This window comes from Cheilinus undulatus, linkage group 17 (genome assembly GCF_018320785.1).
Source record: "Cheilinus undulatus linkage group 17, ASM1832078v1, whole genome shotgun sequence".
NCBI lineage: Eukaryota > Metazoa > Chordata > Actinopteri > Labriformes > Labridae > Cheilinus > Cheilinus undulatus.
In genome coordinates this window covers 43,360,768-43,385,015 of record NC_054881.1, presented here as the reverse complement: position 1 = coordinate 43,385,015, position 24,248 = coordinate 43,360,768, and the positions used below count along the sequence as shown (strand labels likewise).

Genomic DNA, 24,248 nt, shown 5'->3' with positions numbered 1-24,248 from the left:
AGATAAACGCAATAAAAAGCAACATAAATAAAGTTGTTGGCGTTAGAAAATGTGTTTTTAATATCAGAAATTTAACGTTTCAGTTATTTCCTGTCTAAGAAGAATGTAAGGACTCTGTGTACCATGCAAACATAAAAAGGGACAGCCAGTCCTCCAAACCTGGAAGAAATATTTAAGGTTTCTTCTTATTAAATATGACCGGAAGTCTGTTTGTAGTTAGAGAACTATTAAATCAAAAAATACTGGTTTTGATTAGCCTTCAAAATAAATGCACCAACCCGCTACTGCTGGGTTTAGTAGTTGAAAACATTTGCATTTTTTATGTTTAGAAAATATTCTACTTTTGAATTAACATTCGGATTAAGTGGCTGAAATAAAAAAGTGTAATCTTCAGTTCTCGTGTAGCGCAAAGATATCGGGCTTTTATTTTGAAAAGCACAAGGGAAGTCGTGTTGTTCCGATAATAACGGAACCCAGACGCTAAATGACCAGTTACCTGTGAATGATGTGGAGACTGTTTATTAATTTAAAAAGGGCCGTTTAAACGTTAATGTCGGAGTTAACGGTTAGTCGGTACTTAGCTAAAATGGCGGGTACTTGTTCGGCGGTCTTTGTTTAACTAGCTTCGCGTTAAAAATGCTAATTTAGCGACAAGAAGACGATGGAGGCTCAAGCAGCAGCTGGGACGTTATTACTCCGGATCCAGGACGTCTGAAGGAGTCCCCGCTTCGCCTCTTCGGACTCAAACTGGGATTTTAGAACCTTAGTGCTCTGGTCCGGGACTGGGCTGCAGTTTCAGACGGGACAGAGGAGCTGTGAGGATGGGACTGACTGTTCCGGGGGTATTTATAGCGCTGTGATTTATCCTGACAGAGGTGTAAAGTGTGGCTCTTTCACGGTCTGCAGGGATGTTTCCACGTCAGCAGCGCCGAACATAACGGCTGCTTTCTCCCAGTTACAGCCGAGCAGAGGAGGCTGGGGACGGTTAGAGCACTTTTTATACTCCCTACACTTCCTCAGAGACGGTTTGGACAAGACAACCCCAGTTTAGATGACATAAAACTCACATCTGTCTGCAGAAAACCCCATACCATGATGACATGGTGCTGAATAACATGCCAATAATCACATTTATTCAGATAGAAGAGGGGATTTTAGCCTGGGGATAGCTTAAATGTGTTAAAATACCAAACTTCACTGATTTAGGGATGCACGATATTCGATGTACCGATATGCCGATATTTCTAAACTGATTTAGCTGATACAGCTGCCAATATATGCACTTTTTAGCAATTGTGAAGAAAACCAAGTCCCTCCCTTGCCAATGTTCACGTTTAAATTTTAGACATAAAATAAGACAAAAGCAATGAAAAAGTAAAAGTCATATCTTTAAATTATTCCTACATTTAATGTATGTTTTCAGTCATAAACTGCAGCTTCCTGTGCCTTTTATCAAAGATACAAACAGCCCTGGAACAACAGGGAGTGATGTAGAAAGTTAAATTAAGAATGTGAACATTTTTATAAGGCTTATACTTTATAATTCAATTAATTTTCCTATTCAAACAGCAGGTTTACTAGCTGGTTTACTGAGACAATCTTGATAAAGTGCTGGAAATAACAGAAAAATCACATTCTTTTAAAGTGCCAAATTAAGGTTGCTGCATTTACTCTGCTGATAAACTGTCACATCTGCTGATACTGGAATTATATTAGTATTGTTGTGCATCTCCACATAACTTAAAATCTTTTCTATGCTGTTTATTTGCCACGTATAATCAGATAACTTTGAAAGTTGTGTTGTTTACATGTTGTAGCACTCAGTTGTATTATAATTTAGTCGTGTTTAAGTCCTAGGGCTGGGCAATACAGACCAAACATCATATATTGCTATTTCCAGTCAGGTGCATGATTTTTTTTTTCCTGCAAAGAAATATTTATAAAAGTCCTCTCTTAGTCAAATTCCCTCCAGCCAAACGCCACAAAAACACTTTTATTAACAACCAGCGGCAGAATGTGAACATGTGCATGAAAAATTGCACAAAAATAAACAACACCTGTAAAAAATTCCTGTATTCATTAGAAATACTCCTTAAATTGAATAAGACCAATATAATATCAATTCCAGATTTATGCCAAATGTTTAAAAGACATGTTACTGGTAGTGGATCTTAAATCAACATAAGCTGTTCTGACATAAATCTAATTTGAAAATATATTGATGTACCTTAAAAACTCAATATTTTTCCCAACCCTATCTAGATGCATATACAAAAGCCTCCAGTTTGATTGATAGACTTTTTTTTATTTAATAAAAAAACGTCATCCTATCCACCCTGATAGAACTTCATATTCTGGTCAGAAATGCTGTTCAGTATTTTTCTTGGTTGTCCAAATAACGTAGGTTTAATTTATGAATTTCTTTAAAACATAGCTGAGAACAGTTTACAAAAATCCACGCCTTTTAATATTTGTCACAACTCCAAAATATTTTTGAATTAGCAGATTTTATGTATGTTCTTCTGTTGTGAGCAGACGGCGTAACTGAGCATGTGCAGTATCAGTGCCATGTCCCTGGCATGTCTCTGATTGGTGGAAAAAGACTCGTTCAAACCGTCCCCAGTCTCCCGTACTGTAAACAGCGATGGCTCTGAGGTCAAGGAGATCGTGGACGACCGTGATCTTCGGCGTCTTCCTGGGCTTCACGGCCTCCTCCTGGCTCATCGTCCCTCAGGTTCTGGAGAATAAACGTAAAAAGTCTCCTGAATGTTTGTACTTCAGCGACTCCTCGGCAGGTAAAGGTGCTGATCCGGCTGTCAGAGACCGGGACGGTCCGCTGGTCGGTCCAGAGGAGGTGAAGGGATTCAGCCTGGGGGGGAACAGCAGCGGAGACCCCAGGAGACCAGTCAACAGACCGACTCGCTTCCTCTATGTCGGCGTGATGACAGCAAAGAAATACTTGCGGTCCCGGGCCGTGGCTGCGTACAACACCTGGGCCAGCTCCATACCTGGGAGGGTGGAGTTCTTCTCCAGCGAGGGGTCTGGCACGGTCCATGCTCCCGGCCCCCTCCCTGTGGTTTCCCTGGCAGGTGTGGACGACTCGTATCCACCACAGAAGAAGTCATTCATGATGCTGAAGTACATCCATGACCACTACCTGGATAAATACGAGTGGTTCATGAGGGCGGACGATGATGTTTACATAAGAGGTGATTATTCCGGGAATCAGAGGGCTGAGTGTGACTGTGAGAGAGAAACAGAACTCTCTGAAACACCCACATTCATCAGGCCTGTAGTAAAGCACTGAGAGCAAATGGGAATGTGGGCATCGGCTCTTTTAGGCTGTTACTACAGGCAGAAATATTACAGTTCTTTTAGTGATGAACTGTACTGGTTTGACATTTTCAGTAGAATTTTTGCTCTTCATAATTCTGACTAATCTTAGAGTTGGACTGATGAAAAATGCAAACCCCTTTAAGTTCCACATCCCATTAAGGTGAAATTCTAAGTGCCTCAGCATTTGTTTTTGCATTTTTCATCATGATCCTGATAGAGCTGGTCTAAAAGTGGAGCTGCTCTTTTTTGCTGAATGGAGTTTTTCCCATCTTTAACATCTTCTCTCCTGTAAGAGAGCATGAAAGTAGTGCTGAGAGATTAATCGAGTTTCAGTTTCATCTGCAGCTTTAGCTTAGATCCTGGAATTTAGTTTAGTGTGTAGTCAACCTTTAAAGCATGATTGCTTGGTGGAATGATGGAGTGTTTTTGTCCCGTCCTCCTTCAGGTGAGAAGCTGGAGCTGTTCCTGCGCTCTCTGAACAGCAGTAAGCCTCTCTACATCGGTCAGACCGGCCTGGGCATGGCCGAGGAGCTGGGCAGACTGGCTCTGGAGCCCGGAGAGAACTTCTGCATGGGGGGCCCCGGGATGATCTTCAGCAGGGAGGTTCTCCGCAGGATGGTCCCTCATATCGGCACCTGTCTGAGGGAGATGTACACCACGCATGAAGACGTGGAGGTGGGACGCTGCGTGAGACGCTTCGGAGGGACGCAGTGTGTCTGGTCTTATGAGGTAAATCCGCTCTGTGTCCTTCAACATGTCTGCATCTTCTTAAATTTGACTGACTGGACTCAGACCTACAGGACTTAAAAAACCTGTTAATTAGCTGATTGGTTTTTGAGTTTTGCAAAAGCAGAACCAGGTCTTTATGGAACCATATTTTGATCTCCTTAACCAGTCCTCAGTTAAAGGTGCAATTTGTGCATTTTTTGCACTGAAATGTGAACAAATGACTGCTCTGATGTCGATTGACCACGATTTTTCTCTGACATTAGTTGCAAGTTCTCTCCTGTCATGTGTAACCCCTCCAGAGTTGTGGCCCCACTAGAAAAGCTGTTAAATGTGGCCCTACAGGTTAAACCTTCAAGCTGTCTGTACATGCACATTAATCTGGGATTACTCACAGCATGAACCAGGAAGGCCACTTTTAACAGTTTTGCTCCCTCATCATGAGAAATACATGTTAAACAAAAACAGTGGTTTATTGTTCCGTAAATTAACTTGGGGTCCGAGACCCCCAGAGGGGTGCCAAAGATCTTGGTTGTGCATCAGGCTAAGTCTGCTCTGAGGTAGTCAGAATTAGATTTGGATCATTTAAAATGCTCAATAAATAGATCTACTGGTAAGAAATACAGGTTTGACTTATTTCCCTTGGATTTATCAGTGAAAGAATTCAAATCACTTTGTTTTTTTCAGTGTACTCTTATTAATCGACAGGTTTTTATGTTACCTTCACATGTTTGGACTGCTGACTTTCTGCAGTCTTCCTCAGAAGAGTCCTTAGATGTTGCTGTGACCTGTCTCACTAGTTTATCTCATGCTGCCTGGCAGCTTCCTGAGAACTGGAGTAGCTTGTTCTGGCACAACTTCACCAACTTCCAAGTTGCATGGAGGATGAAGAAAGTCTTGAAGGGAACAGAAATCTGCAGCAGCTCTTGTAGTTTAGAGAACAACGACGCGTTTCAGCTTGCGGCCTTCATCAGGGTCATCATGATGATGTTTCTGCTCCCAGTTCACAGTCCTATGGGCCTGATTCCAAATCTCTGAGCTTACCTGATCCATCAGTGGTATTTGAATACCTGTGGCTGTTTTCCAGTCCATGGCGTGGTTTTTCCTTTTGTGATGGGTTAGGGAAAACACATCATGGACTGGGAAACTGCCAGAACTAGGAACAGAATCAGGCTGGGAACCACCAGGATGCTCAAGAAGCTGCCAGATGACAGGGGGCGTGGCAAACCTGCATAAGATCAGGTGATGACATGTCACAGCAACATCACATGACTCTTCTGAGGAAGGATGCAGGCGTTAGCAGTCGAAACATGTCAAGATAACTTCAGAACTACCTGTTGGTTAATAAGAGTATGTATGAAAATATATTTGTGATGACAGAATGAACTTATATGGATTAATTCACATCAGTGTTGATTTTTTACAGCATCATGTCCCTGTTTTTAAGGTAGGTCTTTTCTTAGACCTTAGTAGGGGGGCCCTGAGGAGGAAGGTTTGGGAACCACTGGTTTAGTAAATCCATCTCATAGAGAGCCTTTTATAATGAACAGAGTCCTCAATTCAACACAAGAAGTAAACAGTGGAGGTAGGCGGAGCTTATCAGTGTGGCCTCTACTCATCATACTGTGTTAATATTTTGACTGAGAGCCCCCTGGTGGTGGAATTTACATACTTCTGTTTAAAAGACTACAAATGGACACCAACAGGGCACTAAATCCAGCCTCTCACCCACAGATCTGTACTCAGTCACTTTTATGTTCACACAGATTCCGTTTATCAGGATGGTCGGGTTACAGATCCTCTGACTGATCCTCAAACTTCGATCCTATCCATCTTCTTGTTCTCATGTCGTTGCCTCTCCTTCCACAGATGCAGCAGCTCTTCTACGAGAACTACGAACGGAACAAGAAAGGTTTCATTGAGGATCTCCACAGCAGCAAGATCCACAACGCCATCACACTCCACCCCAACAAAAACCCCGCCTACCAGTACCGCCTCCACAACTTTATGCTGAGCAGAGAGATCTCCAGGCTGCGGTACCGCACCATCCTGCTGCACCGTGAAGGCCTGATCATGAGTCACCTCAGCGATACCGAAGTCCTGTGGGAGGACCAGCAGCTTGGATCCCCGCCGTCCTACATGCTCTATCGACCCAACGAGAGAAATGACGTCATCGAGTGGGACTTCCTAACCGGGCGCCATATTTATTCAGCTGTTGAGAACAAAATGGCTCGACACAACCTTGGGAACGTGTTTCGGACGGCTCTAGAAGACATCATCCTGCAGGTTATGGAAATGATTAATGAGAACTCAAAGACTCGTGGTCGTGTCATCGACTTTAAAGAGATCCAGTACGGCTACTACCGAGTGGATCCGATGCACGGGGCAGAATATATCCTAGACTTACTGCTGCTGTACAAGAAACATAAAGGACGGAAGATCACTGTCCCTGTGAGGAGGCACGCTTACCTCCAGCAGTCCTTCAGCCGGCCCTTCTTCACTGAAACCGAAGAGCTGGACGTAGCTGAACTCGTGGCTGCCATCAACTCCGAATCCCAGTCACTCTCTTTCCTGTCCAACTCTCTGAAGTTCCTGTCTCCTTTCCAGGTCTACGAATCGACCGTGGAGATGTGGGAGCAGAGTCAGAGGAAGGTCAACATCCTCGTCCCGCTGTCCGGTCGCTACGACACCTTCGTCCGCTTCATGGAGAACTTTGAGAAAGTTTGTCTGATACCCAAACAGAACGTGAAGCTGTCGATCATTCTGGTGGACGGTGAGATCAGTCAGAGCGGAGGACGACACGTTCAGCTAATCAAAGACTACCACAGGAAGTACCCCAAAGCTGACCTCGCTGTTATCCCCATGACGGGGAACTTCTCTCGAGGACTAGCCCTGGAGCTGGGCTCTGCTCAGCTCGATAACAACACCCTGCTCTTCTTCTGCGATGTTGATCTTATTTTTAACGGTGAGGCTTTGCAGCGCTGCAGAGACAACACGATCCAAGGCAAACAGGTTTACTTCCCTGTCGTCTTCAGCCAGTACAATCCAAAAATAGTCTATCCTGAGAAAACCCCACGAGAGAGCAAGTTTGTGCTCACTAAGAAGAGTGGTTTCTGGCGGGATTATGGCTTTGGGATCACTTGTGTTTTTAAGAGCGACTTGCTGAAAGCTGGAGGTTTTGACACGTCGATCCTCGGCTGGGGGCTGGAAGATGTGGACCTGTTCACCAAAGTGATAAACTCTGGTTTAAAAGTGCTCCGCAGTCAGGAACCAGGCATCGTCCACGTCTATCACCCCGTCCACTGTAACTCCAGTCTGGAGCAGAAGCAGTTCAAGATGTGCATCGGGTCCAAAGCCAGTACGTTTGCATCAACGATGCAGTTAGCCGAGCTGTGGCTGGAGAAGCACATAGAGGTGGGGTACAACAGAACTTCATCTTGACACTCCACCCCTCCTGGACTATTAACGCTTACCTCAAATCTGCTGATGCATAAAGCAGAAACGCAACGAACAGAAAAGATGCAAGACTTTACAATCCAAACTAGAGATGGACCAAACTACTAAAACCAAACTAACCTAGCAGCAAAAGACTCAGTCTCACAGGGATCTGGACTAAATATCCCCAAACCAGAACAGAACTGAGTGAAGAATGACCTGCATAGAACAATAAAGTCAACTACCTTATCTGTTTCCACACCAGCTGAGGAACCGCTGACTCAATACACAGCGGTGGTACTTTGAACATTGTTCTGTTCTTTTCTGCTTTACAGGTTCATTCATGTCATGTTCACTTTGCCAGTGATGCAAATACAGAGTCTTCGTTCAATTCCTTAGGATTTGGTTTGACTTTGAGTTTTTACCAGTGTCTTATTTTATAAATATGCTAAGAACTATTCTGAGTTAGGTTGTCCAAAGTTAGGGAATCTTTAAAAAAATGTCTCACAGAGACATCAGCGTAAATCCAGAATATAAGTCGCACCTTAATCTGTTTTAGGGATCTCCCAGGGGAACAAGGGTATGGACCTGTGTGATGATTTCCATCGTGTTCTGTTTATGTACAGCCATGCATGTCTGTCACACAGCACATTAACACGGCATTCAAGTGGTAATCCAGGATGCTTCCTCCCAATTAGCTCACATGATCTACTAGTAATCAGACATGGCTTCATGGGGAGCTTTGTCTCTTCTTAGTAAACTAGATTATTTTCCAGTAATAAGAGCCGATCTGTCAGTGCCCAAACTGCTCTTTCATTTGGTGTCTTTCTATCTAAAACAATGACAGAAAAGAATCATAGGGAACGTTCCCTCAAAGAGGAGCTGCTGTAATGTTGATAGTTGTGAAATACAGACCCACAGCTCACAAGTAGCCCCGCCCACCTCCTCTGGTCACTGTCAGCTTTAGGTGAGGAGTCTTTTAGTCAAACCAGCTCTCTACAAGCTTTATTTACTCAGCAGTGTACCACCTTTTTATAGAAATGCAGGATTATGACCTAACGATGGAGAAAAGGTGGTTAAAAGTGGCACCATCAGCCTCGTCTGTATTGTTATGTAGCAGTAACAGTGAAGCCGCCACTGGCATATGGACTAAAGCATGTGTAGCCCTTTTAAGTCATCTGTCTGCTCACAGTGCTGCAGGCCAGACCTGCCCTTTCAGGCCCTTTCAGACCCTTTCAGACCCTTTCAGACCCTTTCAGGCCCTATCAGACCCTTTTAGACTTTTTCAGACCCTTTTTGACCCTATCAGACCCTTTCAGACCCTTTTGGACCCTGTCAGACCCTTTTGGACCCTGTCAGACCCTTTTGGACCCTGTCAGACCCTTTTGGACCCTTTCAGATACTGATGGCGAGGGCTGCCATGTCCATCAGTATTTACTAATCGTATTCATACACATTCAGACGTCACTGACGCAGCAGTAGGAGTAATTTAGGGTTTAGTGTGTCCAAGGACACATTGACATGTGACTGTAGGAGCTGGGGATTAAACCCCTGACCTCCAGATAGAGGGAACAGTGGATGATGGTGGCGTCATTATACTGGTATACTGGTCACACCAGTATGTAGAAGTAACAGCCAGTGTTTTAGTTAAAAATGGGTTTTAAAAGTGCGTCTTATACGCTGGATTTTACGACATATTATCCAGGTTATGATGGGTGATTCAGTCAGTATATAATCCTCTCAGAGAATAAAATCAACTCAAATATGTGCTGTAGAATTAAAAACACACTGAGGCTTAGACCCAGCGTGCTGCTTTCATGTATTGCTGGTAAACATCAGAATCGCAGCTTAAATATGAGTGAAGTAAATATTTAAACGTAGACGGCTGCTGAGCAGCTTGGTCTCCTGCTGCAGTACTCAGTCTGTATGTGGTTCATGTTTGTTGTTCTGTGGGTATTAGACAGATCTAATCTAATCAAACCTATTAATCCCACACTCTGGGTGGATTTATAGAGGATCCTCCTGCAGACACTGAGCTCAGTGGGTACTATTATTATTATTCAGCCTTTTTTGCTCACCTGTTTCCAGTTTAAAGAGTCTGTCTGACTTTATTGCAGCAGCTGTTATTTTTCCACCTTATTAGTGCCAAATGATGGTGAATCAGCACTTTACAACCATCCAGAGAGTTCCTGCATTCAATCACAGAGCGAAGAAAACAGAAAGTTTACAAGGTGCATGGTAGTTATGGCTGTAGTGTTTGTTTCGGTTTGGTGACATGTGAAGGTACTTTTGTGGAGTTTAAAAAGTGGTATTACACTGTAAGGTTTTTGTTACTATGATCCTTTCTCAGTTCCCTGTGTTTTAATAGTTTCTAAAGGTACCAAAAAGTGCATCTATTTCATAAAAACCAACACGCAGGAGAGAAATGAATCCATCAATATGTGCAGACGAACTCCTGCACATGTCCAGATTACATGAAACATCAGCATCCTTTCAGCAGGGAAGCATTGCCAGTGTTGGTGCAGTTTACAGCATCATTAAAGATTCAACAGTAGAAGTTTGAAGTTGTTGCATTGTGACAAAGTTGTCATTGTTAATGTGTTAATTTCTCATCTTACATTAGTGCTGCTGGCACTGGAGGAAGCTGAAGAGAGGCGAGGCTCAGGAGGGCTCTAAATGTCGTCTCATTTGGATAATTCTTTTCAAAACTGCCCTCCCTCATCTTAAATCAGTGCACTGGCTGTTAAAGGCAACAGAGCAGGAAAATATGGTTCTAATTCTACCTGTTAGATTCAATATGTTCAAAAATCTGCTATCAAACCTCATAAATGGTACCGTGTAGATAAATAAACATGTCATTAAGGCCCATTAGCACCTTTACAGGTTTAAAAAAGGATGCAAAAGTGTTGGAAAAATCCTCTGATGAAGAGGATGAAGATTGAATGTTTGATTTAAAGCTCACAGTCAGACAATCTGTTATATAACAAAGCCTCAGAGTTCTATGTTTGTTTCATTCATTCAGTTTTTTTAGTTTCCTCTGCAGACGTAAAGGAGCAGAGCTGAGGATGTTCATCTGTTCCTCCACAGCTTCTCATGGTCTGTAATAAAACGTTATTTTAAGAACGCTTGGTTTCTGACTTTTTCATTATTAGATCAACATTAATCAAACAGCTGAGTTTCACTGATGCTAAACTGTGCAGTTTTATCAAAATAATTTACTGGCCCTATAGTCAGTGACGTTCTTCACATGTTCTGTATTAATCTGTATCTCAAACTCATATGTGTTCAAGCAGGCAAAGTAACAGCAAATATAAAAATGCATAAAAACACGACTGCTGTTTTGTGCAGAAACTCTAGATTATTTAATATGAAGGAAATGTGTGTACAGTAGAAGTGAGATGTTGAACTCTGACCTTCCCAGCATACCAAAGAACTGTTTCATAAAGCCAGAAATAGAGGGATTTGTGAGTTAACATGATTTTTCTGGACAATTAAATGACCTTTAATTGAAAGGGGAAAAAATAGAAATTTAGTGTAAAAACTATAAACAAAGTTATATGCATTAGTACTTTTCAGAGAAAATGTAAAAATCATTAAAAATAAAGACAATATAAATCAAAATGGTAAAATATGCATTGCAGTGCTCATCTTTGTCCAGTAGGAGGCACATCATATATTTATATTATTTAGGATTTGTTAAGAAAAAGTCATCATAGTTGTAATTAAAGAATCTGAGAATATAAATCAATGAAGTTATCAACAAAAATGAACTTCTTTCATTTTTTACAACAGAATATAAAGGAGACTGAATAATAGATAAAAATTAGTACATTCTTTTTAAGGAAAAATATGTATATATATATTGTAAGAAAAAAGTTGTTTTGTAATAATAGACTAAAATCACACATTTTCAAAAACAGAACCTTTTTTACATTTGAAAAGTTGTAAATGCTGAGAAAAAAGTCGAATTTTTCAGGTCTAAAAGGTTGTCAGTGTATGACTTTATAAACGTCACCATTCCAGGTTAATACAGTCGTAGATTTATGACATTATAAAACTGTAGATTTGTGGAAACTAACAGAAAGTAATGGTTCTAAGATAAAAAAGTATTTTCTGATTGATTCTTCCAGTAAAAAGAATAATTTGATAGGATTCTCAACCTCTAAATGTGAAAGGCAGGTAACTTCATCTGGTAAATTTTCCCTCAGCGCTGTCTGCTTTTTCTGACTTTATAATCTTACATGTTGAACGTTTGGTTCTCTTAAATAGGCAACTTTAAAAGCTGGGTCTTTATTCTTTGTAAATTTATGATTATTCAGACTCCAAATTTGTATTTTTTTCCCCTCAAACTTGAAATTTTACAAAAAATTAACAAATTGTCCATGTTTTAAGAGTGGCCTTCTTACCCCACCGTATTTCTTTTTATTGTCAGAGAAAGAAAAATCTTTAATTTTGGATCTCATGTCTGAAAAATTCTCACCGTTTGAATGAAATCAGTTGTGATAAAGACGGGTTTAGCGGCAAAAAGAAAGTTGTGATTTAAATCGTGTCGCGAGTGTTATCATAGAGGCGATAAGGACGGACGCTAGGATGTACTATCTTATGTGTGGACCGTGAACGCACCACGCTGATGACGTTGCAGCAGGAAAAACAAACATGGCGTCCGGACAGCAATGGGTGTTGGTGGAGATGGTTCAGGCGTTTTACGAGGTAAGTCTCTCTGCTAGAACCGTCTAACGCGTTCAGTCGTGTTGAAAAGTTCTTTAACAGACCCCCCGCCTGTTCAGATGAATGTTAACGTTTTTATTCCGCCCCAAACGGAGACACGGTAAATGGAAACTTCTCAATCCGGAAGTGAGATCCGTGGCCTGGGGAGGTTTGACAGACTCCCTCCGCCGGGATGAATGAGGAGAAGAGTGGAGATATGATGGAAGTTTACCAGACCTTAGAAAGCCGCAGTTTCTCCTTAAATTTAGACATTAAAGAGGGAAAGTGACCAGACTTATTTGGGTCATATTACCGCCTTAAATTAGAAATATCGTGAGGTTTTAAGCGTAGGGAAATAATTTACCACTGCGGAGTTTCAGTGGAGTTTAGTCCCGCTGTAGACATCTGAATATGTCTAACACGGGTATTCAAGGGGAATCAACGGTTAAACCGCATTAATGTGGTATAAACTCTGCCCTGCTGTCCTCATGTCACCTCTCTGCTTCATTAATGACGAATGGACTGAACAACATGGTATTCTAGCGCAGTGGTTCCCAAAGGAGGGGTCGGGACCCCCAGGCGGGTCGGGAGACACTGAAAGGGGGGTCGCCATCCAAGATACAAAGAGTATTTTTTATTATTTAAAATTGTATATTTTACCAGTACTGTACAAATAAATGCATACAATCAGTTTGATTTTTTTAAATAAATCTATATTAAATAAATGGGATTTGGGCAAAAATCAAAGTATTTATTTATTTATTTTTTAAATCTAATTTTTAAGTCTTTACATGAGTGTTTTTAAATGTCCCCTGTCTCTGGCATTGTTATTTTGGGAACCTCTGATCCAGAACCGTGGTCCTCAGCTAGTCTAGCCTCGGGACCCACTGAACTCTTTCATGAAAAATTACAATCCAAATGAAAAAATCCACCAATTTTCAACCAATGAGGTTATAAATGTGTAATAAATGAGAGAAAGCAAAAGAAATTTAACAAAAGCAGCATGCTAAATCAAACTTAAAAGGAAACAAGGTAGTAGAGCTCTCTGAGTGTGAAATAATATAAGAAATTAAATAATAATGCTACTAAGGTCTTAATACAGCCATGATAAGCAGCCTTAACCTGAGTGGCTCTGTAACTCTGAGGTTGTTTTGTCATTTTTGTGAACCAACAGCGGCTTTTCCAGTGTTTCCTGTGGTGCTTCATAGATAAGGCGGCCATCTTTACAAACACATACACTCCACCTTAACTACCGTTTCAAAAAAACGAGAAATAAAAAAGACACTCCTGAACTAATCAGAGTCTTTTGCGTGTCTGTCTGAGTTATATTCCTGCTGGATTTATTTTTGATTCTTTTTGGGGCTTTTTGCCTTAATTAGACAGAATAGCTGAGAGAACAGCACTGAATACTGATGCTTAGCTCTAAATCACCATGACAGAGGAATAATAAACGTCTAATACCAGAGCCTGACTGGTTAAAGTGGTTAGAATGAACAAGGCTGATACAGAGCAGTGGATTATTTCACCACATAACCGCCTAAATACCTGTCCTGTCCCATCAGGCTCCTGCGTATCATCTGATCCTGGAGGGAATCCTCATCCTGTGGATCATCAGACTCCTCTTCTCTAAGACCTACAAACTCCACGAGACCTACAGACTCACCGAGAAGGTATAAAAGGGGACGCAGGATCAGGCTTTTTATGCCACTGAAGGGTTTATTTAGCGGCCGGTGACTCTGATGTGACCCAAAGTCTCTGATTATTTCTAGATTTTATTCTGAGCACTGGCTTCTATGTTCGTTTCTTTGTGTAGTCTGTTTTTATGTGATCTGGTTTAGAAATGACACCAGCTATTTGTCCAAGTATCTTTAAAGATGGCGACTCATATACAAAGGTAGAAGAGCACATTGGCTCAGACTGGCACCTATTTCTAAATAAAAGCTTCAGCAGGACCTTCCTGGTGTGCAGACCAAAACTGATTCTTTAGACGTGCTCGTTTTTGATCCTGCACCCATCCAGGCATGTGCATGTCTTCTTCTGACTTTCTACTTGGGCTTTTTATGCTCCCATTAAGCCCCCAGTAGAGAGAAACAGCCCCCAGCGTCAGGAACAGGGCTGAGAGAGTAGGAAAGGACCAGCAGGTTGATCCCGAACCTGGCCACCAGACCACCCGTGCCTGTTGTCAGAAAACCACCTTTGATACCACATGTTTGAAGAAGAAACCATCTCTGTTATTTTAACGATTTATGGCATCAAAAAGTACTGCAGCTTTTTAAAGAAGCAGATTTTCCAACAGCAAAGAGAGTCTGTCTGATTTGCACAAAAAATATTAGGAAAGTTTCCATTGCCAGCATATTTGTGCAGACAAGACAGTGAACAGGAGTTTGCCTTGAATCTTTGGTAATAAAAAAACAAGAAACTGCCCTGAATTTGGTGTCAAGGACGTCTGTTTCTGCTGCTGATGTTTTAAGACCAGTGTAGACTTTTATCATAGATCTGCAGCAGTGCCTGTGTTTGTCTGATAAGCTGTTTGTCATGTGCTTTCAGGAGAAGGAGGACCTGATTGAGGAGTGGCAGCCTGAGCCTCTGGTTCCTCCTGTTTCTAAAGACCACCCCTCCATTAACTACGACGTCGTCACCGGGTAAAAAGACTCAAAACGGTCACACTGGCCCTCCTCTGTACCCTCTGATTTAGTGAAGCTGTGGTCTGTCACAGATCACTGTTATGATGTTTCTCTGCCATCGTTTCTGCATCTATCAGTGGTTGTAGTCTTCTCCCTGTGTGCACAAAAACCACATTTATGTAGTTAAACTGGTGATGATGGCATAGCAGAATAGTTCAGCAGAAGTAACACTGTTGACTGTATTGATACCAGGTAGCTCACAGGTAGAAAACCTCCGTCATCTAGACCAGTGTAGTCCAAAAACAGAGTACTATGTACAGGGTATCCTGAACAATAAGCCTCCTGCAAGAAAACAACATGCTTTTTCAAGAAAATGTATTTTTCAGAGAGGAGGTTTTGTATTTCAGCCATCGAAGGTGATTGCATTTAGGACCTCAAATAAACAAAACCAAGACAGGACAAAACATGTTTAAAACGCTTGATGACAGAAGGACATGAATGCATGCATCAGATTTACATCTCATTTTACTCCAGCTTCCTAAGACTGCATGGAAATTTACAGGGAATTCCTTGTTATCTTGGGAAAACCTGCTTTGTTATCCAAAGAAAGGAAGAAATCTTGACAGACAAATGCTGAAAGTTACTCAGCATCATAGGAAAACCCACAAACATTTATAGATGAATTTACCGTTTGTCCACTTGGGGCTTCTGTACTTTTTGCCACGTTTTTTTTTTTTTTTTTTTTTTCAGGAAGAGGGCAACGTTAATTTTAGTCTCTCTGCCAGAGGGCCAACCTGTTAAAACTACGGGACACCTTCACTTAGACCATTATAATAACTTTAATTTAACAAAGGGGGCTTATCTATAATATAGGGCTTATCTGGGTAGTTTAATCCCACTTGAAGTCCACTGGGGCGATCACAGGTTGGGCCAACATGGAATCCACTTGGCACCCATAGCTGCAGACTGCATGTAACCCATATGGAGCCCATGTTGACATGCTGGCTGGGGATGTGATGGGGCAAAGAAATAGAGACCTGTCCTTCAAAATAAAAGCACAACATACATTTTTAGCCACATATTTTCTCCAGGCATATATCTGGGACCACTCCACCGGTAGAGAACCAAGGCTCTCCACTCTTCAGGAACCAGTTTTCATGCAGATTCAAAAAAGGTTAAGAAACTAAGTCAGTAGTTTGAGTTTTAGGAAAGAATAGAGCCAAACAATGTTTGAATATGATAAAATGCTGTAGCAATGAAACTGATTTAAACCCAGGTTTTTTTCTCTGCAGACCTCCCAGCCATAAAATCATCATAAATGGAAAAGAGTGCATCAACTTTGCATCGTTGAACTTCCTGGGTCTCCTTGACAATGAGCGCGTTAAGGTCAGTTTTTGATATTTAATTTTTTTTATTTAACTTTTCTTGCTCTTTACATGTTTGTTATTCATAAAACCTGATTTTTGTCTTTATCTCACAGCAAAAAGCTCTGGCATCTCTTAAGAAATACGGCGTGGGCACGTGTGGTCCGAGAGGATTCTACGGGACGTTTGGTGAGAAAATAAGGCTTTTTGCCTTTATTTGGAGAGGACGGGGCATGGGACAGGACATCAGGGAGAGAGAGAGGAGGGTGATATGCAGGAAACGGGCCACGAAGGGGTTTTGACCTGGGCCACCTGATTGAAGGGTGGAGAGTGAAACCCAAACTTTTTATCTAGTTTATAATTACATTAACATTCCTCATCTGAGCTGCAGATGATTCAAAGACGGTTAAACCACAGAGCCTGGAGAGCAGATGCTTCTACGACGCTCGGTCTGCAGAATCTGTCGACAGGACAGAACAGTTGACACTTCTAATACTCTCAGTGACTCGATTTATGTGCTGTTAGACCCTTTACTTGCTTTATTATAGTCTCTGTATTATTATAAGTTCATATTTCTCTGCAGAACATTTGTGAATACTTTAAATCTTAATATCATCACACCTCCTCCCTTCTTAATCAGGAGCTCCTGTGTGTCTATGGGGTTTAAACTCCTTTCTTGTCTTTTATTCAGACGTTCATCTGGAGCTGGAGAGTCGTTTGGCCAAATTCATGAAGACAGAAGAAGCCATCATCTACTCATACGGCTTTGCAACCATCGCCAGTGCGATCCCGGCCTACTCCAAGAGAGGAGACATCATCTTTGTGTGAGTCCTGGATCCTCTCATGTGTTTAAAGTGACGTTTCATCAGGATTCAGACCAAACACAAACACCCAGAGAGCACAGAGAGACCTGCCGATCAGCTGCAGCCCACACTTTTTTAATATTTATGCTGTTGATTTTGTTGTTTAGGGATGAAGCTGCCTGCTTCTCCATCCAGAAGGGTCTCCAGGCATCTCGCAGCTTCATCAAATACTTCAAACACAACGACATGGACGATCTGGAGAGGCTGCTGAAGGAGCAGGAGCTGGAGGACCAGAAGGTCAGGACGCCGTGATCCAGAGCCTAAAGTGTTTAAACTTCACCGCCTCAGAATAAAACTCATTTTGTCTCTGTTTCAGAATCCTCGTAAAGCTCGAGTGACCCGGAAGTTCATCGTGGTGGAGGGTCTGTACATCAACACGGCAGACATCTGTCCGCTCCCTGAACTGGTAAAGAAAATCCCCTAACGCCGTTTCTCTGTGGTAGAATTAGAGCTGGAGACCAGCGAAGACAGAGAGAGTCAAACTAAAGCATTCAAATCATCACCAGGTCATCGCTGTTTCTCTCCTCTGCTCTCTATGAAAAAAACTAACATGAATGTGTTTATCTAGACAATAACAGGACTAAAAAATAACGTATTTGTTCACTGGTAAATGAATAAACAATGGAGGGAAAGGCTGGAACAGAGCGCAGCTCTTAAAGGTCACATATTTGACCTTTTAAGCCAATTTTATATCGGTCTCAGAGGTCCTCAGAACATGCCTGTGAAGTTTGTTGCTGTAAAAACACTCCAGTGTTGATTTCTGCATGTCTAAAAACCCCTCTGTTTCAGCCCTGCTCAGAACCAGCTGTTTCTATGTCTGTGGCTTTAAATGTTACTGAGCTGTCTGACTCCGCTCCTGGCCACGCCCCTCTCAGGTAAAGGATGTGGTTCAGGAGGGCAGAGATTTCTTCCAAATGGGGTGGGCCAACTGAACCAGGGGGCGGGACTAACTCCCCACATTACATCATTAGGGGAAAACTTGAGAACGGCTTGTTTCAGCACACATTTCCTGAAAGGTGGAGAGCGGGGGATTTTTCTGATTCCTGGGGGGATTGTGGACAGGCCAGGGGTACATATTTTTGTTAGAAAAGCCTGAAAAAGGGATTTTTGTCATAATATGTGACCTTTAAGTATTAAATCCTTCCTGCACATGTGTGTTAAATTGTCGATGTGTTTCTAAGGTTTAGCCCCTACATAGGTAGGTATCTTAGAGAATAGAGGTTTTTCTCCTCTGTGTTAGAAATAGTCCTGTCACTAAGTGCTGTAGCAGACATCACACTACGTAGCACGCTTGTTGTCTACACTGGATCCATTGAGTATAAGATGGCTTGTCATCTCCCTTTCTCTGCGTTCCTCACCCATGTCAGCCCAAGGAAAACCATAGCAGGACAACAGAGGACGAAAGTTGTGAGGCATCATGCCGTGTCACTGACATTCTGTCAGAATAGCACAATAGGAATGACTGTAACCAGGCTGATTTAGTCTCTGCTGCTCCCTCCTGTGGTCCAGTCAGGACTCAGTGTAATGAGCATGCTCATTCTCTCTTTCTCCTGCAGTTACCAGACCAAAGACAGTTTGGTCAAACTAGCTCAGACCAACAAATCTGACAGTAGACTGGAGGATTCAGCTGTAGATACAATAAAAAATGCAATAAAAAATCAAGTTTACCTCACTTCCAAAGCATCACTGCTCCTAGAGACTGCACGCTGCAGATGCATGAGTCCTGCTGAAAGACTCACAAACCTGGAAAAATTCTACATGGTTCCTTCGCTGTTGTCCTGTTCCTGGATGTCTGAGCTCCTGTGGTGTTTAAAGTGCTGTGTAAATAAAGTTTTATTGAATGATTGTGTTTCACCTGCAGGTGAAGCTGAAGTACAAGTACAAGGTGCGGATCTTTCTGGAAGAGAGCATGTCGTTTGGCGTTTTAGGAGAACACGGTCGAGGAGTCACAGAACACTTTGGCGTCAATGTAAGTCCACAGGGCTCTGAATATTTCTGTTTTTAGGATATATTTTCAGAATAAAAGCCTCAAAGCGTTCAGGGTTCCTCTGTTTTGTTTGTTTATTTCTCTGCCTAATTATAAGAGACACTTTTTTAGATAAAGTTGATCAACTTTTCCAAGAACAGAACCACTGCTGACACACATGGGTCTCTTCATCTTTGGTTAAAAACATTTTTAGTGAATAGAGTACTAAATATGTGTGTTTATTGGCTGTGCAGATTGATGACATCGATCTGATCAGTGCTAACATGGAGAACGCCGTGGCGTCCATCGGAGGATTCTGCTGTGGGCGATCATTCGTCATCGACCATCAGGTAAACACACAGTACAGTCAGGGCCATGGTTATCAGGATAGTGACACTAATTATGGACATACTCTGAATACACGGCTGTTATTCCTGAATGGTAAATGGCATTCCTTCTGTTAAAAACCTGAAATTAAAGCTGAACCTCTGAACTTCAGTCACACATCCATGGTTTTATTTCAAACCCAATCAAGCAAAATGCAGAAGATTGTGCTGCTGGTCTTGGAGGTTTTAGAATACGTCGATTATTTCTTTTTCCTCTCTTTTTAACAAGAACAGAAACAGGTTATAGTGAGCTGTGAGCCTTTTCCTGCCCTCCTTTAGAACCAGAGATAACCATGATAATATGTTAACACTAAAGTTACCGTCCTTCATGTAAACCTGCAGAAATAAAGTCAAACAGAGCTGAGAAAAGCCAATCTTCATGGGTTGTAGCTGCTTCTGTTCAAGCTTTTTCATCTAAGTACAGACTGAAGAGGAGTAGAATTGAACCTCAGATGTTTTCTGCTTTAATTTAGAGCCATTTACAATCATTCAGTGACATAATAACATTCCTGCCGTCTTTTCCATCTTTTCCAGCGTCTGTCCGGTCAGGGTTACTGTTTCTCCGCCTCTCTGCCCCCCATGTTGGCTGCTGCCGCCATCGAGGCTCTCAGCATCATGGAGGAGGATCCAGGTACTGGAGAAGTCTTTACCTGAGTCTGCTTTATGATCCTGCAGACGTGATCCCAGCTCAGAGATGTCCTCCAGATCTGCAGCTTTAGATGTGACCATCCCACAAACACAGCAGCTGCCTCCTACAAAAGAAAAACTTTATTTTTTTGCAAATGCGTTTACATTTGCAGACGTGTCTTCATATCTAACTAAAGGAACATGCACATGATTAAACATTCATTACTAAAATGCACATGCAATTTATTAAACAAAGCATACTTGTACATTTCTAAACCAGGCAGCTGTTTCACAAAATACATGTGTGAATTATGAATATGCATGTGCAATTAATAAACATGAGTGGAAAAAATAGAAAGCAAACACTTGTTTTAAAAAGTATAACCACAAATCCCTGAAGGGATGCAGGTGAGTGCATTTATGTTGGTGTGAAACTGATCACATTTGTGAGATTATTACATGAAAGCTGCAGATCTGCTTTATTCTGTTTGTGGGTTGATCTGGTTGCATGCTCATCTAAAGAAGATTCTTTTTTTCTAATGATGCATTTTTGTTGAATCTTTTCTGCAGATATTTTTAATGTCCTGAGGGAAAAATGCAAACAAGTTCACACAGCTCTACAGTGGTTAGTATCGCCTACTAACGTGATTTCATGCATGCACTCCTAAACGTTTGTGGATAGTTTCTGTGTTTCACTGTCGTATTTTGTTCTGTGTTTTTGTTTTGTTTATGGGACAGGACTCCAGGTCTAAAGTTGGTGGGCGTCCCGTTGGCCCCGGCTCTTCACCTGCAGCTGGAGAAAAGTTCAGGATCCAGAGACGCAGACATGCATCTGCTGCGCTCCATCGTAGATTATGTAAGACTCTCGGAACGTCGTCTGTTTACCTAGAACATACCTGGAAGTTTAGTTTTATAAATGAGGAAGAATATTTGAATTTTGCAACACAAAATACGTAAATTCCTCTGCTGAGGGGCTTAAAATCAAAACACATCACATGTAGAGAGACATTGCACTGCTATTTGGTAGAATTAACCAGGAGGGCCACTTTCAACAGCCTTTCTCCCTCATTATGTGAGGTATATTCACTGAAAAACAAATTGGAGAGTCTTTGGTTCAAATTAAAAACATGTAAGTATGAGAGGAGCAGAGAGGGAGTCAGGATGGAGAGATATCATTCGTACTTAACCTCTGAAAACAAGCTTTTTAACGCTTTGCACCTTCTTTCTGCACATATCTCTAAGAATCTCCCCATCATTAGCGTTTAACCCCGAGGTTTGTTCTCTGATGTTTCACCGCAGTTTTCTTGTTCTTGTTTCAGTGCATAGACAGAAACGTGGCTCTGACTCTGGCTCGTTACCTGGACAAAGAGGAGCGTTTCCTCCCTCCGCCCAGGTGAGACACTCCACCTTACTGAGCTTAGAAACAGTGAACACAGCATCCTGCAGAAAGGTAGAAGGTAAAAGCTTCATAATAAACGCACTCATCTAAAGACCTTTACACACCAGACATGTCTGTTTATTAATGCGCACACATCTAAAGCCTGATCCACAGCAGCCAGTGGACTATGTTAAAGGGGACATATTTTGCCCTTATTAGACAAGTTTATATCGGTCTCAGAGGTCCTAAAGCATGCCTGTGAAGTTTGTTTCTGTAAAAACACTCCAGTATTGGATGTTTGTGTCTAAAACCCCTCTGTTTCAGCCCTGCTCAGAACCAGCTGTTCCTGTGTCTGTGGCTTTAAATGTTACTGAGCTGTCTGACTCCGCCCCTGACCACATCCTTCTCAGGAGGTGGATGTGGCTCTCCTGATCAGCTGAGAGGAGGATCAGGAGAGGAGGGTTTCTTCCAAATAGGGTGAACTGAACCTGGGGGCAGGGCTAACTCCCCACATGACATCATGATGGGAAAGTCTGAGAACGGGTTGTTTCAGCCCACATTTTCTGAAAGGTGGAGAAAGAGAGAGTTTTTTTCTGATTCTTAGGGGGACTGTGGTCAGGCCAAGGTTATGTATGTTTGTGTTACATGTGACCTTTAAAACTCGTAGCCAGTTGATGAAAGCTTCACACCAGCAGCATATTTTCAAAGTGAAATTACAGCTTTTGTGTTTTTGGACTATGGTTGACATTTTTCAAAGTTTTTCCACATCTGACCAATCAGAGTGCTTGTTGTTTCCTCTGGTTCCTCTGGAGTATTAAGGCAGACATTAGAGGAGGGAATCTTCCCTCTCTATCAGAATGTTGTTAACTTTTCCTTTCATGGTGTATTTTCCTGTCTTTAGTCAGTTTTGAGATATTTTAGTCTTTAATCTGATATCATGTAGCCCAGGAAGAGACAGACACAGGCAGCCTTCATCATTACAGCTGAGCTCGGTGATTTAACTTCCAGCTGAGAATAATCGTGATCTTTGAATGAGGTACAGCAACAGAGCGGCAGCTTCCTGTAACCTCCTGATGCATGTCCTGTTCCGTCTCTAAAAGTGAAGGATGTCTCTGTGGTTCTATGTATAACCGCTTTAAAGAATGAAGATTAAAATCCTGTTGTCATATCTGGTGTAGCTGACGTCCTCTCTCTCCTGTCTGTCATTGTTCAGCATCAGGGTGGTGGTGACCGTGGAGCAGACGGACGAGGACATCCAGAAAGCTGTTACCTGTATCAGAGACGCAGCTTCAGCCCTCATTAAATGATGAAGATGATGATGAAGATGTGTCAGTTGAACCAGCAGAGCTTCAGCAGCAGGAGAAGAAGAGGCTCATCGTCACTGTGAAGTCTGGTTTATACCTCTGCATCAGATTTATGCTTATATATTCAGCGCATGCCTCTAAAAACATCACTACACTTTACATGAGGCAGAGCGAGGCCTGTGATTGGTCCGCTGGGTAGCACCGGGGGACTCCTCTCTTTTCTTCTTTACAGTAGCTGCACTAGGAGCTGGTGTAGAGATCAGAGTGGGAGGAGTCTGTAGAGCGATGCGGCGCTCTCTGTGGTGTAGGTCGTTGCTGCGTAGATTTGACACAGAGGTATAAACCAGACTTCAGGAGAACACTCCAGAACCGATGCTGCACCCTGAATGTGTCAGGAGGATCTCCATTGATTTAAACACTGTACATCCCAGATGTGATTTAGTTTTCTCCTTTTGTATTGATAATTATTCCCTTCGTTTTCATGCATCATGTGCCATAAACGCCACAGCTCCTCCACGCCGTTTGTCTGAATGTACGTTTGGACTCTGCAGAGAATGAAGACGATAAAACCACAGATACAGACAGATATATCTTTATCTGCTCAGACCAAATGCCTCCATGCTTCTGACCAAATAAAAATGTTTTATTTAAATGTTTTTGAACACCGGGGTTCTGATTTTCTGTGCAAACTTTTTTTTACATCTTAATTTTTTTGTTTTTGTTTTTGTTTAAATATTTCTTTGTTTTTGTTTTCTGATGACTTTACATTCATGAAATGTAAATATAAATAATTTAAATGATGTTCGTCTGTGAGTGCTTCTTTATGCTACCTCGAGCTTCCAGGAACCAGAACTTTCTAACAGGGACCAAAGCAGAACCCTCATGTCCTCCAAGTCCTGGTCTTTGGACCACAAATTAGAGCTGAAGTGAGACCAACTTTTAAATCTTTACATACGTCTAGTAAAAATCACTTCTAATGATGTCTGTTAGACACCACAGTGCTAAAAGAAGACGTCTTAGTAAGCCAGTATTGGCTCGTTTCATATTTTTATCTGCAGCAGACTCCTGCAGCGTTGCTATGGTTCAGTACTGGGAGGTTCTCCTGTTCTTCAGCAGCTCCACGAGCTCCTGCATGGACTTTAAGATTCTTCTCCTCACCTTCAAGGCCTTTCTCAACCTCCTCCATACCTCTCTGACCTCCTTCACTCTCAGGTCCTTCTCTCTCCATCCTGCCTGCTTGACCACTAAAGGCTTCTTCAAATGTCACATTTTTAACGTTGATTTGTAAGGTGAGCTTGAGTGCTTTGAAAGGCTCCTATAAATAAAATACATTATTATTGTTGTTGTTGCTGATCCAGACCCAAAGTTATTTCAGGACACAAAAGAGGGCAGGTCTAGTCTGGTGGGCTGTGGAGCTCTAATGAATGCATGCATATGTTGTTTTCTTGAGAAAACTTTATCTGATCTCTAAGATCGCTGACATGGAAACAGCAAAACACAATAACCATGCACGTCCACGCGGCATTGTGCAA

The 24,248-nt window shown here is 42.0% G+C and overlaps 2 protein-coding genes across 2 annotated transcripts; both read left to right on the top strand.

The window, feature by feature from the left end:
• The first annotated feature begins 494 nt into the window (after positions 1-494).
• chsy3 (chondroitin sulfate synthase 3) lies at positions 495-10,545 on the top strand. Its single transcript, XM_041811597.1, has 3 exons — positions 495-3,209; positions 3,782-4,065; positions 5,932-10,545. Exons 1-3 carry the CDS (start codon positions 2,645-2,647, stop codon positions 7,501-7,503), a joined length of 2,421 nt encoding a protein of 806 aa, XP_041667531.1. The 5' UTR covers positions 495-2,644; the 3' UTR covers positions 7,504-10,545.
• Positions 10,546-12,115: 1,570 nt separating this feature from the next.
• Positions 12,116-23,389, top strand: sptlc1 (serine palmitoyltransferase, long chain base subunit 1). Its single transcript, XM_041810202.1, has 15 exons — positions 12,116-12,207; positions 13,767-13,874; positions 14,752-14,846; positions 16,121-16,214; positions 16,309-16,381; positions 16,884-17,016; positions 17,163-17,292; positions 17,372-17,461; positions 18,917-19,024; positions 19,276-19,371; positions 19,942-20,038; positions 20,605-20,659; positions 20,773-20,890; positions 21,354-21,427; positions 22,626-23,389. Exons 1-15 carry the CDS (start codon positions 12,154-12,156, stop codon positions 22,717-22,719), a joined length of 1,419 nt encoding a protein of 472 aa, XP_041666136.1. The 5' UTR covers positions 12,116-12,153; the 3' UTR covers positions 22,720-23,389.
• Positions 23,390-24,248: the final 859 nt, after the last annotated feature.

What these genes read in the sequence shown, in the direction of transcription:
- chsy3 (XM_041811597.1), top strand. Translation starts at nt 2,645, where the DNA reads ATGGCTCTGAGGTCAAGGAGATCGTGGACGACCGTGATCTTCGGCGTC. An exon ending in CGATGATGTTTACATAAGAG is followed by an intron (nt 3,210 to 3,781) that starts GTGATTATTCCG and finishes GTCCTCCTTCAG; the next exon opens with GTGAGAAGCTGGAGCTGTTC. An exon ending in AGTGTGTCTGGTCTTATGAG is followed by an intron (nt 4,066 to 5,931) that starts GTAAATCCGCTC and finishes CTCCTTCCACAG; the next exon opens with ATGCAGCAGCTCTTCTACGA.
- sptlc1 (XM_041810202.1), top strand. Translation starts at nt 12,154, where the DNA reads ATGGCGTCCGGACAGCAATGGGTGTTGGTGGAGATGGTTCAGGCGTTT. An exon ending in CATTCGTCATCGACCATCAG is followed by an intron (nt 19,372 to 19,941) that starts GTAAACACACAG and finishes CATCTTTTCCAG; the next exon opens with CGTCTGTCCGGTCAGGGTTA. An exon ending in TGCGCTCCATCGTAGATTAT is followed by an intron (nt 20,891 to 21,353) that starts GTAAGACTCTCG and finishes TTCTTGTTTCAG; the next exon opens with TGCATAGACAGAAACGTGGC.